Source organism: Odontesthes bonariensis, chromosome 4, assembly GCF_027942865.1.
Source record: "Odontesthes bonariensis isolate fOdoBon6 chromosome 4, fOdoBon6.hap1, whole genome shotgun sequence".
Lineage (NCBI taxonomy): Eukaryota > Metazoa > Chordata > Actinopteri > Atheriniformes > Atherinopsidae > Odontesthes > Odontesthes bonariensis.
Window position 1 is genome coordinate 18,198,265 of NC_134509.1, and position 13,456 is coordinate 18,211,720.

The 13,456-nt window shown below is 42.5% G+C and overlaps 1 protein-coding gene across 2 annotated transcripts in view; it reads right to left on the reverse strand.

Moving 5' to 3' along the window:
• Positions 1-13,456, reverse strand: part of wdr17 (WD repeat domain 17) — a 32,049-nt gene that overhangs the window by 11,014 nt on the left and 7,579 nt on the right. For both annotated transcript variants that reach the window (XM_075463295.1, XM_075463296.1), the window contains exons 12-24: positions 13,305-13,391; positions 7,737-7,901; positions 7,536-7,651; positions 7,202-7,288; positions 6,950-7,099; positions 6,750-6,880; positions 4,756-4,881; positions 4,034-4,189; positions 3,495-3,559; positions 2,683-2,815; positions 2,515-2,603; positions 2,051-2,150; positions 1,832-1,971 (exon numbers count right to left, since the gene is read on the reverse strand). In XM_075463295.1, the coding sequence (XP_075319410.1) occupies positions 1,832-1,971; positions 2,051-2,150; positions 2,515-2,603; positions 2,683-2,815; positions 3,495-3,559; positions 4,034-4,189; positions 4,756-4,881; positions 6,750-6,880; positions 6,950-7,099; positions 7,202-7,288; positions 7,536-7,651; positions 7,737-7,901; positions 13,305-13,391 (1,545 nt within the window). The remainder of the gene's footprint in view (positions 1-1,831; positions 1,972-2,050; positions 2,151-2,514; positions 2,604-2,682; positions 2,816-3,494; positions 3,560-4,033; positions 4,190-4,755; positions 4,882-6,749; positions 6,881-6,949; positions 7,100-7,201; positions 7,289-7,535; positions 7,652-7,736; positions 7,902-13,304; positions 13,392-13,456) is intronic.

The following is a 13,456-nucleotide window of genomic DNA, read 5'->3' on the forward strand; positions in this document are numbered from 1 at the left end:
TCATATTTTCTGGTCCTGCCCGAAGTTGAATATTTTTTGGAAGGACGTACTAGACGCCCTGAGAGAAGTGTTTCACCAAAATGTCCCCAATGATCCAAGGGTGGTCCTCCTTGGTTCAATCCCAGAAGGTTTTGAGAGAAGAGCCAAAATTTACCTCTTACAAATACTCTTGGGAGTATTAAGACAACAGGTATTAAGTGTATCACAATAAGATGGTTAAAGCCAGAACCACCAACATATAATGTATGGCTTAAAAAAGTATGGGAATTGTATTAGATGGAGCGAATTACATATGCAATAAGGTTACAAAGACCCATATTTATAAAGAGATGGAGCCCTGTAATGTGTTTATTAATGCAATAATAGAGGTGTACTTTAGTTATAATTATTACTTTCATTTACTTTGTTTATTCATTTACCTACATAATTTTTACCTTCTTTTCGTGTTTTTCTTTATTTATTCATGTGTGTATTTAGTATTATTCATTTGTGTAGGATAAGTTGAAGTGGATATCTAAGCAGCTGTGATGGTGTAAAGTATAATGCAAAAATGTAAAATGTAAATGTGTACTGTTTGTATGGAATGGAATACCTTTGTGAAAATATAATATGAGTTCGCGAATTCGCGTCTATTCGCGTCTTTGCATTGACTTTGTATGTAATCACGGCGCGCGAAAAATTTGCGTCGCGTCCGGTCTGAACAACGTCCTTTGATCTTTATGAAAATTAAAAACTCATCCCTGTGAACATGAAAAATAGCTCAATCTCACTTATAAGAAGTTTTCATTCACAGTGAAGTGAGGAGTAGCGGCAGCTTAGGTCTGCTTCAGTTTGTTATGGAAAACACACCAGCACCCGTATAAAAATAATAATATTTATTATTATTAATAATAAATAATAATAATATAGTAGTATACTAGTAATATTAATAGAAATGAAAATAGTAATAGTAATAATGATAATAATTAAGCTAATAAATAATAATATATTTATAAATTTAAAGGGATAGTTCGCCTCTTTTGACATGAAGCTGTATGACATCCCACATTAGCAATATCGTTGATGAACATTTTGTTACCCCCTGCTGTGTCCTGTGAGCCGAGTTCCAGCCTCGTTTTGGCGTTGACGAAGGTAGTACGGTTAGCTGGCTGGGGCTTAAAAAATAAAGCGTCTTGCTTCTCAAAACAATATGCGTTTAAAAGAGTAATACATTTGCGTCACAAAATTGTCCATCCAGAAAAAGTCAGACCTCACATCGCTTGCAGCTATTTTTGCCTCCCTTCATATCAATGCGTACAGCCGCCTGCCGACAGCTGCACCTGTTACGGTGTTTACTGCTCGGTCTGCTCTTCGGTCTGCACAGTTTACACAGCCCGTAGTGATACCAAGGTAGAGAGAAATAGCGCCAAGCGATGTGAGGTCTGACTTTTTCTGTATGGACGATTTTGTGATGCAAATGTATTACTCTTTTGAACGCTTTATTTTTTGACCCCAGCCAACTAGCTGGACTACCTTCGTCAACACCAAAACGAGGCTGGAACTCGGCTCACAGGACGCAGCGGGGGGTAAGAAAATGTTCATAAATGATATTGCTAATATGGGATGTCATACAGCTTCATGTCAAAAGAGGCGAACTATCCCTTTAAGTATAAAGTTAGATTAATATTATTAAAGGAAGATTATTGCACACCACAGAGATTACTTTACTCTGACCGACTGCGACCCGATGTTCTGCTTTACTCTGACATTGGGACATTTCTTCAAACATAAGAACAACATGAATCAAACGTGTTAAATACGTTTAGTGAAGTGATGGTGTGCAGAACTGTACCATGTAGCTGTGGTCATGTACTTCCTGGCCAACAGTTCAAGGCAGTAAGCTGTGCTCTGATTGGCTGCCTCTCCCAGGACGAGACCCACACAGGCAGCCAACTCCAGCTCGTTTCCTCGGATCAGACTGGACATGGCGAACTGGAAACAACACCCAGATTTACACACAGCTCGCTGTGGCTGAACGGAGTGTGTGGCTGAACGTAGAGGTGATGCGTACCTTGATGTTGTCCACAGCGAGGTGGCAGCATGCAGCCAGGACGGACCACCCATCCTGGAAGTACCACTCAGCCAGTTCCTGGCAGACATTATGGAGGAGACTGAGGAGGACAAAGCAGATCAGGTCATAGACACTAGTCCTCTGGTATAAGGAAGATGATGCTACATTGACTGTTAGCAGGTGAGAGGAGCCGCTGAAGTGATGCTGAAGATATTTCACATATTTAGTGTCTGCACATCTTATCATTAGCTATTAAACTCAGGATGAACGAACACTTATCCTGAAACTGTAAAATGATTCACTTTCCACCATTGATGTGTTTTCTGTGTTCAGTTGTAGATAGAATGTTGTTTTGTGAGGTTTGGATTCTGTTTATATTCAAAAAGCGTCTTTATTTTTTAAGTCTCAGTAATCTGATGTTTGCTCTCTAACCTTCCTGTCAGCTGTTCATCAGTGTCTGTTACCTCTGGTACTGCTGTCTGTTATCCACGTCGTTTGTTGTGTGGTTGACTGATGAACTTTGCGGCACACGAATGTTCCCTTCACACGCTCCCTGAAAACAACGGTAAATATCTTTATGTCATCACCTCTGAGCACTCCAGGACTCATTCATCCCTCCTGCCTCTCTGTACCTGAGCGATCAGTAAGGCCTCCAGCAGTTGTCCTCTGCCAGTGAAGAAAGTCACCAGTTTCTTGATGTCGCCGGTGGCGATGCAGTACGGGATGGTGTCGTCGTTGTCCTCGGCCATCAGCTGGTCGGCGCGTCTGCACCAGCAGCACATGAACAGTGAGTGAAGGCTTTTTAAGTTCTGACCAACAAGAAGAGAAGTGACACAGCAAGATGCTTCCATCTTTCTAATGAAGCTACTGGCTGTCGCTGAGGTGTTTCTGGCCTTTAATTTATGAGACAGAGATGGGAATGATGTCACATCCAGGCTGACTGTGTTCAGTTCATGAACCAGTAGGGTCTGCTCACTGAACCGGTCCCTGTGGGTTTCCTTCTTAAACCTAAGTGTTGTCGGCAGTTATTACACTGTAATAAACGTACATTTTCATTCAGCCGCTGCTCCTCCACATAGAAAGGGGTCAGCTGAGGTGGTTCACCTGGTTCCTGGGAGGAGGCCCCGGGTCAGAACCAGAACTCACTGGAGGGATCATATATCCCATCTGACCTGGGAAACCCTCAGGATCCCCAGGAGGAGCTGCTCTCAGTTTTAAAACTTTAAACGCTGTTTTTGCTCTACTTGAAATGAAAATAAAGGTTTAAATGACTGTTATCTCCACCACGGAGGCTGTGTGGTTGGATCTATGCAGAATAAATGAAAAGTTGGACGAGACCCAACTTAGACTGAGAAAAACAACAATTAATCTTCATCAAAGTGAATCTTTCTGAGTGAAAACCACTGAATGTACCTGAAAATGACCGTCTGAACCAGGGTTTTACCTCTGCATGAGTTTCTTCCAGTACTTCATGGAGACTCCTGGTGCCACAGATAAGGCTTTTTCCCACTGAAACGACACGACTCACAATGTCAACAGAACAGAACCGCGACTCAGGTTGAACCACACAAACACTGAGCTAACAGCTGGTTGTCTCCGCACCTGGAGACTCATTTTAACAGAAAGGGCCTTCGATTGGACATGAACCCATTCTGGATGACTTTAGAGTTTGTTTGTGAGAGCATTAAACACAAGGTTTCTGTGTGAAGTTTTACTGAAGAACAGCCACAGACAAAAAGAGAAATTATACCAAAAATTACAAAAAAAAAACCCTCCTCTAAACTAATCTAAAATGGATGGATATCAACTTAAAATATTCCATCCGGGCAGTAAAAAATAACTGATCAGAACTGGTGTGACAGAAGCAGTGAAACAGGAATGAATGGGAACCATCAGCCACATCCTGTCATTTCCTTCTGAAATGTGGAGCAGCTACAGTCTGGGTCAGAGTTAGAACCCGATCACACGATAAATCAAACACACCTGTCCCAGCTCCACCATCAGTTCACAGTATCTCTGAATCTGTCCCAGTCTCAGGTGGATATCTGCTGCTTCTTTCAGCCTCTCCTCTTTGCTGGGAGCTCCGATGCCTCCTCCGAACTTTGACATCTTGACTATGGTCAGCTCCTGAGCTTCAGACTGGAACACAGCGGCAGAAAAAACAAGGAGACGGAGAGTTAGAGAGTCTGAATACGTTTAAATACTTTTCCTCTGATCAACTTTAGATGAAAGGAAAAGATAAAGAAAGAGCTTCGGGGTTAGTTTACATCTTTACACCAGCTGGGTTTCTATGGATGCGCTTTCTTCTTTATCCATCGTTATTTTGTTTTATTCATATAAATGGTCCTCTTTCAGTTCTGAAAGGTGATTTTTTTTGTCTCCCCTTGTTTGTTGAACATGATAAACGACTTGGATGTGGGCTAAGCTGAACTCCTTTCAGTGCTTTTTATACAAACGGGGGTTTAAATATGTACCACTATGCTGAGATGTATATGGCTGCTGTGAAAAGAAATGAAAAGAATCTGCTCACACGTCACGAGTCCAGCAGAGGAAAGTGTTTCCATCAGATTTATGAGATGAAAGATGATGATTTAATCTGTGCTGCTGCTCCAGGAGGTGAAAAACAGACGGCTGTAGATCACTCTGTCTCTCAAGCTCCTGTGTTCTGATGGGCTGCCCGCCCTTAGACCGGGGGTGAGACTTACGGTTTTAAACTTGAGCAGGTGCTTCATGTGCATCACTCCTTTGCTGTAGCTGGCCGGCAGCAGAGAGTCGTCCTGCCCGTTGATGACGGACACCAGGTCCCACAGGTTGCTGCTGCCCCCCGGAGGCTGAAAACAAACACAAACGGCCCATGCAGGCGCTTTACAAAGCAAAGAGACAACACATGTTATATTTACACGTGCTTTCAGTGCAGAGGGGCCACGTTAAGGTCATTTCTCTGTGTTTGATTTGAGCTTTCTGAAAGAAAGAAGGGAGCGGTGGAGGGAGAAAGCTTTCTGTTGACTCTCTTTCAGCTTCGTGTTGAACCAACAAAGCTGCAGGAGCTGAGCAATCAGAAAGGAGATTATACGTGAAATGACATGAATTTTCTCTCAAAAACTTTTAAATCTTCACATAATAGGCCGAGAACACTGGAGACTCTGAGCAGTTACCGGCTGGGGCTGAAACACTACAAACAGCTTTTTTACTCTCCTGTTGAATGCCAACACAGCAGTGACACCAGATCCTCAACCAGAACTCTAAATGTTCTGAGAGGTGAACTGCTTTGTCCCTCTGGGCTCCCTCTGCATGGAATGAGGAATCTCCCTTCTTTACACCCCTTTATAGCTGTTTCACAGCCTGAACTGATGAAACCTGTTGCTGTTTCCCAGCTTTAAACCATAGGTTAGATTCCCTCGGCCTGCCTTCATATCTGTCCCTCATCACTCCCTGTGATTCCTGGCTAAATAAAGGACAAAAACATTAAATGCAGATGTTTCAGCCACAAAAGTTACAATAAAGTAATCCAGATGTTTGTATGCATGTCGAGGCTTCAGTGTCCCCTTTAAATTCTGACCTTTTATTGCATTAATCCTCATTTTTAAATGATCATACTGTTTAAATTAAAGTGTTTTCTGATGTAGCAGACGTGATGGTGACATGTGAAGCTGTGGGTTTCAGAGTAGTGCAACGAGCTTCTGAGTTTTGTTCTCATCCTTTGAAAGAAGTCTGATGTTGCAGCTAAACACCAGAAGAGGGAGACAGGTGGCCCAGAGGAGGCCTGCACAGTCTGAAGATGAGACTTCATGATCACATAATTATCTATAAACTTTATATTGGATTAATAACAGGAGCTAAGTGGGTCCTCGTCTCATTATCTGCTGCTGCTTATCCAGAATCAGGGTCAGGCTTCTTCCTGGGGGCCTTTGTGAGGCACTCTACAGTGAAAACATGCCTAAATGTGGTCTTCCTGCTGATGGATCGGCCCTGAATACTTCCACAGGGAGGAGTCCTGGAAGCAGCCCACTCACACTCAGTACTAATATAACCGTGAGCTTCTGACCACCGTGCTGTCTTTACAGGCCTTCTGAGCCATTTTACCTCGACACACGACTAGAAGCTGTTACAGTGTGTTGCTCACATGAGGGAAGATGGATGAAGTTTGTCTGAAGTTCCAGATGAAGGTAAAACTGGATTAGAAGGAGTTTGTTGAGGCTTTAAGTGAGATAAACTGGAGAACGAGTGCAAGAGATGTCCCAACAGAAGGTTGAAGGAGTGACGACCGGGTGAAGAGGTGAAATGTTAAGGTGGGTGGGTATAAAGACGTCTCATGTTCCAGCGACAGGGGCTTAGGTATCAAAACCAAGCAGCCAGTGTGAGTACATCCTACCAGACCGGGTGTGAGAAGCCTCGAGAATGCTGGACTACTGCAACTCTCTCCTTGCTTTGGATAAAAGCGTCTGCAAAATGACCGTAATGTAATGTAATGTCATCCAGAAAAACTAAAGTAGAGAAAGTGCTTGGATTGGATGCATGGATATGATGCAGAAAGATAGTTATCACAGCTCCTGGAAGAACCTGGGACAGCTCAGTTTGGCAGAATTCATCTCCGATTGTCTGAGTTTTGATGAAGACTACACGAGAACCTTCAAAAGCAGGCGCCAACTTGGACAGAAAGCAGTCAAAACACCACCAAGAGTAGAAGAAGAGCGCCTACCGAAAAGCACTCAGAGAACCAGCGCAGCTTCTTGGCCCTGACGTCTCCGCTCAGTTTGTCCAGCTCCTGCTTGATGTCTCTGGACACCTTACCGCAGAGCAGCGGCGGCGAGCCGGGAACCATGGCCATGTCTGCAGAGAAACCAGACGCGTTAGGTCGGCGTTCAGAGAGCAGCGCAGCAGATCTGGGTCTTTTCTCACCCGTGTTGCCGATGATCTTCTCCCAGGGCTGGGCGGTGACCACGTTGAGCAGCAGAGGGGAGATGAGGGGCGTGAGGGACCACAGCCTCACCGTGCTGTCTCTGCTACAGCTCGCCATGGTGAACGGACGACTCTGGTGACACGTCAGCCCTTCACACACACACACACACAGGTAAAGGTGTAATAAGACTAATGATGTGGTGGAGGAGAGGGCCGTGAAGAGTGGAGCTGATGGAGCTCAGAGAGGGTTACCATAGACATCGGCTCCGTGGTCGTACACCGTATCCAGACATGTGCCGTCTCTGGTGTCCCACACTCGGATCGTATAATCCCACGAACCTACGAAACAACAGTTTAACACGACAAAGTCTCACCTTTTTAAGAATGAATGCACTGACACACAAAACTACCCGGAGACGCACAGGCAGACTGATGCTGCCGTTTAATTCACTCAGTTTGTTCCCTTCGTGTGTCGGATAATAAGAAGAATCTTTGTTATTGACCTGCATCAGTCAGCCACAACATTAAAACCACTGAGCTCTGCTCAGCACGAGGCAGCTGCCGCCGCTGGTTTTGGCAGCTTTACCTGAAATGAGGAGGTAAGGAACCTCGGTGTTCCACATCAGGCCTCTGACCGGCGCCGTGTGGCCGCTCAGCACGTTGATGCACGCGTCCTGCGTGTAGTCCCAGATACGAACAGTGCTGCACACACACACAGACACACTGCTTTCCTTCTCGTTCTCCTTCCATCACCTTTCATCAGAAACATCTGCGTGTCGGCGCTCACCCATCATCTGATCCAGAGCACAGGATTCCCTCTCTGAGCGGGGACCAGCGCACGTGGAAAACTTTAGCCAGGTGTCCAGTGAAGACCTTCAGAGGCTGATCCGAGCTGGTGGCCAGGTAGTACACTCGGACGCTCTTATCCTCGCAGCCTGTTGCTATCATGTCCCTTCAAAAAGGCACGAGACTGCATTAAAAAGACTGAACACATACTTCTTCTGCTTTAACTGTTTATTTCACCTTGCTGGAGTTCCTTTGTGCGTCTGTGGGGGTCAACCTAACCTCACAGTCTCCATCTCCAGATTCAGAGAACATAACAAGATGTGCACAGCTGGAGGTCGGCAATCAGATTTGTTCTGATGGACATCTCTAACACATGAGCTAAATATCTTTTCCCTCTTCAATCAGACTGAACACAAACCTTTCAAGTGGTTCATTTACAGTTCGGGAGCTTTTTACCCAACATATGCTGTTTTATTCGTCTGAAAAAGGTGTGAAGAGGGAGAAATTAGCAGGATTCAGAGAAGACACTCCACGTCCAACAGGGAACAAGCAAATCATACCTCAGTGGAATAAGTAAAGCATAACCATGTGTGGACAAACAGCTGGATGGGAACAGCTGGATGGGAACTCCTGTCCCAACAAGAAGAGATGGAGGAAAACTTCTTTAAGAAAAGACAACGAGGCTGCAATGAGAATTTACGGGAACGCTGTAGTTAGGGTAACCCGAACCCCTAACTCCGAAGTGTATAGTCTGTAGACTTAAACATGGCTCTCATCCTTAACAACAGATTGGCTTTTTTTAGTACTGAGCGAACATTTATTTCAGATAAGACTCAGACATTCTCAGAACATTCAGCTATGACTGTGTTAGCACTTGTCTACGTTTCAAAGGTGTTATAATCTCAGAGTTACTTTATAAGAATAGACTGTGACTGTTCTTAACTGACATACAGTCCTACACAAGCCAGACAAAACACTTTATTAAACATTAATTATGGCCTGATAGACTGAATGCTAACCAATCCATAGCCCTACACTAGTCAGATAGAATACTTTATGAGGCATTAGGAATGAGATAACAAACTGTATTGATCTCTAACTGACATACAGGCCTACACAAGTCAGACCAAAAAACGTTTTATGAACAATGATTGCAACTTGGTCATTTGACTACTTTTCCATTTTTGACCCAGGGTCCCAGAGTTTTCCAGGTTCTCACACAGGTTTCGCTTACACCAGGACTGTAATAACTAAGCTCTCCGAACAATCCTGTACCTTTTTCAGTGTCTCTGATACACTCCTCAATGAACAATCAGTGCATTTTCAGGGCAGATGATTACATTTTACAGGGTTATTAGCATTTTGCACACTGGTGTATTAACTGAGTTAGTACACTAGAGATTACTCTATGGAGATACTACTGTCCCATTGTTCACATGTTCTCATAAATTTTCCCCCCTTTTGCATAAGTTTTTTACTTACATTATGGTTTAAAGAGTTTTCTATATACCTTTACCTTCCACTGGATCCTTAAGCTAAGGTCCCAGGACTACACGCCTAACCCTAAGTCGGGCTTTCCATGCCACAATTTTGAAAATTAATTTGAATTTTTTTAAATAATTTTTAATAGTTTGATAATTTTTCCCCCAAACTTTTTTTTTCCTCAAATGAGACCCCCATCTCTCATTTTGTTCATGCCTTCCCATTCCACATACCCTTACCTTACAGGACTCCGAGCCCTAACCATAAGTTTACCCCTCCATGCCACAATTTGGAAAATTAATTTTAAGAACTTTTTACGGCCCTCGCCTCATCTTTTAACTTCTCCCCACACTCAGTGGGGTTACATGGCACTGAAAGGATCGGATAATTGGCTAAATTAAGTTCATGTAGACACCTTAATCTGACAAGAAATTGGATCAGATCGGATTAAGACCCCGAGAAACCTGCTTGTAGACGGTGAAGCACGTGGTGAATTAGACTTTGCGTTCTGCGCATGCTCAAGATTTTTTCCCGGGGTCGTGAACCGGAAGTCAAAGGAGACGATATTACTGTTGTTGTCTGAAAGAAACAAACAACACGATGGAGAATGCTCCGTTGTGCATCACGTTTGTGCAACAAGCAGCTCATCACAGACTAAATGTAGAGGGACGTAGCTTCATCTTGCTCTTCGTTCTCCATCTTTCTCGAATGCCTGAGTTTGTTGTTGTTGTTGGTGGTGAAGAGGTCAACAGGAAGTGGCTCTATTAGCAATAGTTGAAATGGGTACAGCGCCACCTATCATACCGGGGTATGACATGCTTTGTGCCTATGATTCCATTAATTCACCGCCATATATCCAAAGATAATTACCCTTGCTCAGATAAGGAGCATAACCCAACTATAGCTATAATCCAATTAATCTCACCATGTAGACACACTGACTGAGAATGTGGTCAAAGACAGCAACACCAATCATCTGAGAAGGCATACTGGACACTGTCTGCTCTGGAAGCAAATATGTGTCTAAAAATAAGCTGACAGTGTCAGATGGCAGCAACACAGTATTTATCTAAACGAGGGTCCGTCACGTACAGTGCACAGTGAAAATGAGTACACCCCTGTTGAAAAGTAACATTTTGAACAATATTTTAATACACACACAAGTTATTCCCAAAACGTGCATAGAGTAAGTTTAATACAACATCTGTTCAGCTTACAACAGAAAAGAAAGGTCAATAATATAACTTAAATGACATATTTGTCCATTTTTGTGAAATTATGCTGGTGCAAAAGTGAGTACACCCCTATGTTAAACTCCCTGAGAATGGGCCGTGTTGGCCCGAAATGTCATGAAATGAAAAGGCATTAAAAGGGAGGTCATCGTTGTGCGTTTCATCCTTGCCTTACATTGAAATTTTACATTTTGAGTCTGCACCAGGCTAAAAGAGACGTGTGTGAGATTTGACTGAAATCCTATGGAGAGTATCATGATCTGCTTCAGTAGTCACAGTACATGTTGACAAGCATGTTTCTTTTGGTGAAATTCAGCTTCCTACTGTTGATGGCATCCATACAGCCCCAAACCATGTCACTCCCACTACTAAGCTTGACTTTAAGCATGGGGCACTTTTCTTTGTACAAATCTCTTTTTACCACCACACAGGCTTGACACCATCTAAAGCAAATTTGTTTATCATTGTCTCATCAGAGACAAACAAACTAAGGATATGGATTGCTGGAACCATGTCCTGTGATCTGATGACACCAAGATGAACAAATTTGCTTTCGATGGTGTCAAGCCTGTGTGGTGGTAAAAAGTGATTTGTACAAAGAAAAGTGCCCCATGCTTAAAGTCAAGCATAGTAGTGGGAATGACATGGTTTGGGGCTGTATGGATGCCATCAACAGTAGGAAGCTGAATTTCACCAAAAGAAACATGCTTGTCAACATGTACTGTGACTACTGAAGCAGATCATGATACTCTCCATAGGATTTCAGTCAAATCTCACACACGTCTCTTTTAGCCTGGTGCAGACTCAAAATGTAAAATTTCAATGTAAGGCAAGGATGAAACGCACAACGATGACCTCCCTTTTAATGCCTTTTCATTTCATGACATTTCGGGCCAACACGGCCCATTCTCAGGGAGTTTAACATAGGGGTGTACTCACTTTTGCACCAGCATAATTTCACAAAAATGGACAAATATGTCATTTAAGTTATATTATTGACCTTTCTTTTCTGTTGTAAGCTGAACAGATGTTGTATTAAACTTACTCTATGCACGTTTTGGGAATAACTTGTGTGTGTATTAAAATATTGTTCAAAATGTTACTTTTCAACAGGGGTGTACTCATTTTCATTGTGCACTGTATGTGGGGACGGGAGGCCCATCCTGTGAGGAATGCAGCCATTTCTCTCCACCTGCCACCGCTGTGTCTGGTTAACCTCAAGATGAGCAGTGGAGAAAAGAAACTAAATCTCATTTCCAAGGACCAAGATAAAGAATGAAGAACCAAACGCTGGACTGAACCTCTGACCTCTGCTGGTTTGTGGAAGTTTGAAAGTTAGAAACAGTTTTGCAGTGACTGTGTGTGAAATCTGCTGATGAAGAAGACAAAAACTGGCTCCATTCTTTAGCTTCTTTTCATAAAGTAATCTGTGTTATAGGTGGCTTTATTGTGAATAAAGATCTGCTGTAATCTTGGAACTTGTTAACATGTTTTTCTTTAACTTGCATTGAACAGATATGTTTATTATTTCGTCATATGGACCAGGATTTTCCCTCTGACTCACATATAAAACAGGTTTCTAGGACTGCCTTCTTTCACCTTCGTAATATTGTTGAAATCAGGAACATCTTGTCTCAGAGTGATGCAGAAAAACTGCTCCATGCATTTGTTACTTCAGGATTGGACTACTGTAATTCTTTATTATTGGGCTGTCCCACAGATTCTCTGAAAAGCCTCCAGCTGATCCAAAATGCTGCAGCCAGAGTTCTGATGCGAGTTCTTAACAATAATCCCTGATAGGGATTAGGGTTAATTTCACATGGGAAATAGTGATACTCATCATATTTGGTCCAGTTGTGCATTTTTGACTATTTTATCGAAATATTGTCCATCCATTTTCTATACCCGCTGAATCCGTCGGTCAGGTCGCGGGGGGGCTTGGAGCCTATCCCAGCAGTCAATGGGCGAGAGGCAGGGTACACCCTGGACAGGCCGCCAGTCCCAAACACACATCATATACAATGCAATTTTTCATTGTGTAGAAAAAAAATTCCTTAATTTCTGAAAAGGGACATTTTTGTCCCCTTTTAAAATGACCTAAAAACATCATATAATAATATTTCTTCCAACTTTTTTTTCCATAAATCTTTTATTTCACTTCAGTTCTGATCATAACCACCAAGTTTTCAATTATTTTCAAAAAAATTAACCCTTTAGATGCCAATTTGAACGTTTTAGCCCAAATTTTAAGCCTTTAGGTGCCAGTATTTTCAAAATATGGAATGCAAAGTGGAATTGTTGAGTGGGGATAATTATGGTCTGGGATATGTCAATGATTTGCAACAACATTGATTTTTAGGGATTTTAAATTTTTTTGCTATGCCTGATTTAAAAAAAAAAAAACTCCTTCATTTCTGAAAAGGCAAATTTTTGCCCCCTTCTAAAATGATCCCCAAAATACAATATGTTAATATTTTTTTCAACTTTTTTTTCCATAAATGTTTTCTTCCACTTCAGTTCTGATCATAACCACCAAGTTTTCAATTATTTTCAAAAAATGAACCCTTTAAATACCAGTGTATATAGGTAAACACCAATTTCTGTTAAAACACACACACAAAAACTGCTGTATTTTCAATGTATGCAATGCAAAGTGAAATATTCTATGGGGGATTATTAGGTCTGGCATATGTCATTGATGAGCTACAACATTAGTTTTTATAGCTAATTAGTTTTTCTGCAATGGCAGATTACAGAAACAGCTCCCATAGACAAAAATGTCCCCTTTCAGAAATTAAGTTGTGTTTTAAATCAGAGATGAGGGTTAAACTCAATAACTGTGTGTGAGGTCTTACTTGTTGTTCTGACTCCAGTCGCAGCCAAACACAGCAGCAGGATGTTTGTACTTATGGAGGATTTTACCGTCGATGGTTCGGATGATGCTGTTGTCAGAACACACACATTAAACACACGATGACTCTCTGGGCCGACCAACAGCAACGCAGCG